At 40.7% G+C, this 1,925-nt stretch overlaps 1 protein-coding gene across 1 annotated transcript; it reads right to left on the bottom strand.

Moving 5' to 3' along the window:
• Positions 1–318: 318 nt before the first annotated feature.
• Positions 319–1,771, bottom strand: LOC103522701 (craniofacial development protein 2-like; the record flags this gene model as incomplete). Its single annotated transcript, XM_008487796.1, has 1 exon — positions 319–1,771. A coding segment is annotated over one exon (1,453 nt), but the record flags the coding sequence as incomplete, so codon positions are not given.
• Between the last annotated feature and the right edge of the window lie 154 nt (positions 1,772–1,925).

Genomic DNA, 1,925 nt, shown 5'->3' with positions numbered 1-1,925 from the left:
TCCTCCCTCAATCTCGTTTCAACTATTCTTTCCCAAATTTTCATTGTATGCGACATAAGTTTGATACCCCTATAATTTCCACACTCTTGTACATCCCCTTTTCCCTTGTATATTGGTATGATCACACTTCTTCTCCATTCATTTGGTATTCTTTCCTGTTCCATCACTTTCCTCATTAACCCCCACAGTAAATCGATCCCTTCTTCCCCCAGACATTTCCAAACTTCAGCTGGTATTTGGTCAGCTCCAACCGCTTTTCCATTTTTCATCTTCTTCACTGCTTTCACTACTTCCTCCCTACCTATATCCCTAACTAGCCCTTCGTTTGCTTCACCATTCTCAAATATTTCTCTCGGATTCTCCTCGTTCAGTAAATTCTCAAAATATTGTTTCCACCTGTCTCTGATCTGATCATGTTCCTGTAATACCCTTCCTTCATTATCTTTCACTTGTTTGATCACCGTTACATCCTTTGAAGCTCTATCCCTTGCCTTTGCTATTCTCAACAGTTTTCTTTCTCCTTCATTGTTCTCTATTTCCTTATATCCCTCATCTATTGCTCTTGCCTTTGCTTGGGCTACAGCTCTCTTTGCATCCTTTTTTGCTCTCAAGTATTCTTCTTTGTCCTGTTCTCTGCCTGATAGGTCCCAGTTTCTCTTCTTTATTTTCTTAGTTCTCACTACCTCCTGCACTTCACTGTTCCACCACCATACCTCTTTGTCCTCTGGTACTCCTTTCCCTGATGTTTTACCTAGTATCTCCTCTCCTGTTTTCCTTATCACTTCACTATTCACAGTCCACCACACGTCAACATCCTCTTCCACTCTAATATCCGTCAAGATCTTCTCTTTAAACTGCCTTCTCAGGTTTTCCTCTTTCAGTCTCCACCATTTAATCTTCTGTTCATATTTCCTACGATGTTTTACCTTCACTTCTTCCTTGACAGTCACATCTACTACCAACAGCCTATGCTGGGATGTTATGCTCTCTCCATTTATTACCTTACAATTTCTTATTTCCTTGTGGTGTTTTCTCCGGCAAAGTATATAATCGATTTGGCTCTCATTCCCTCCACTTTTATATGTTATCAAATGTCTATCTTCCTTCTGGAAACAGGTATTCAGTATCTTCAGGTCAAAAGCTCGCGCATGTTCTACTATCATTCCACCCTCCTCATTTCTCTCACCAAATGCCCAACCTCCATGTACCGACTCCTCATCATTTTCCCTACCTCCCACGTGACCATTCAAATCCCCACACAGATACATCTTCTCATTCTCAGGCACTCTCATTACGACTTCATCTAGGTTTTTCCAGAATTCTTCTTTTTCACTATCATCACAACCTACTTGAGGGGCATATACACAGATCACTCTACTCAACGATTTCCCTATTGCAAGTTTCATACTCATTATTCTATCATTAATCCTCTCCACTTCACATACTTCCTCTTTCAGTTCCTTGTCCACGATGATTCCAACTCCATTTCTCCCCCTATGGTCAGCACCACTGTAAAATAGCTTGTATCCCTCCGCTAACACTTTGGCCTTGTCTCCTTTCCACCTTGTCTCTTGTACACACAATATTTGAATTTTCCTTCTCTCCATTAGATCAACTAGTTCTCTACCTTTACCTGTTAAGCTCCCTACATTCAATGTCCCTATTCTCACATTTCTCACACACTTTTCCCCATCCTTCTGAACTCGCTTCGTTAGCTGTACCCACTCCTGATATGGTAGCCCTCGCCCACTTATGATTACCACATGATTTCCTGTCATCAGAGCAAATTGTGAAAGGGTAATGGTAAATTATTTACCATCAGAAAAATCTACACCTCCCAATAGACCCTGAAATAAACTTACAATAAAAATGGATGACATATGTTCCAAACATGTTCCACACAATGAATGTCATTCTGTACCACA

This window comes from Diaphorina citri, unplaced genomic scaffold (assembly GCF_000475195.1).
Source record: "Diaphorina citri unplaced genomic scaffold, Diaci psyllid genome assembly version 1.1 scaffold10447, whole genome shotgun sequence".
Taxonomy (NCBI): Eukaryota; Metazoa; Arthropoda; class Insecta; order Hemiptera; family Psyllidae; genus Diaphorina; species Diaphorina citri.
This window is presented reverse-complemented; position numbering and strand designations above follow the sequence as displayed.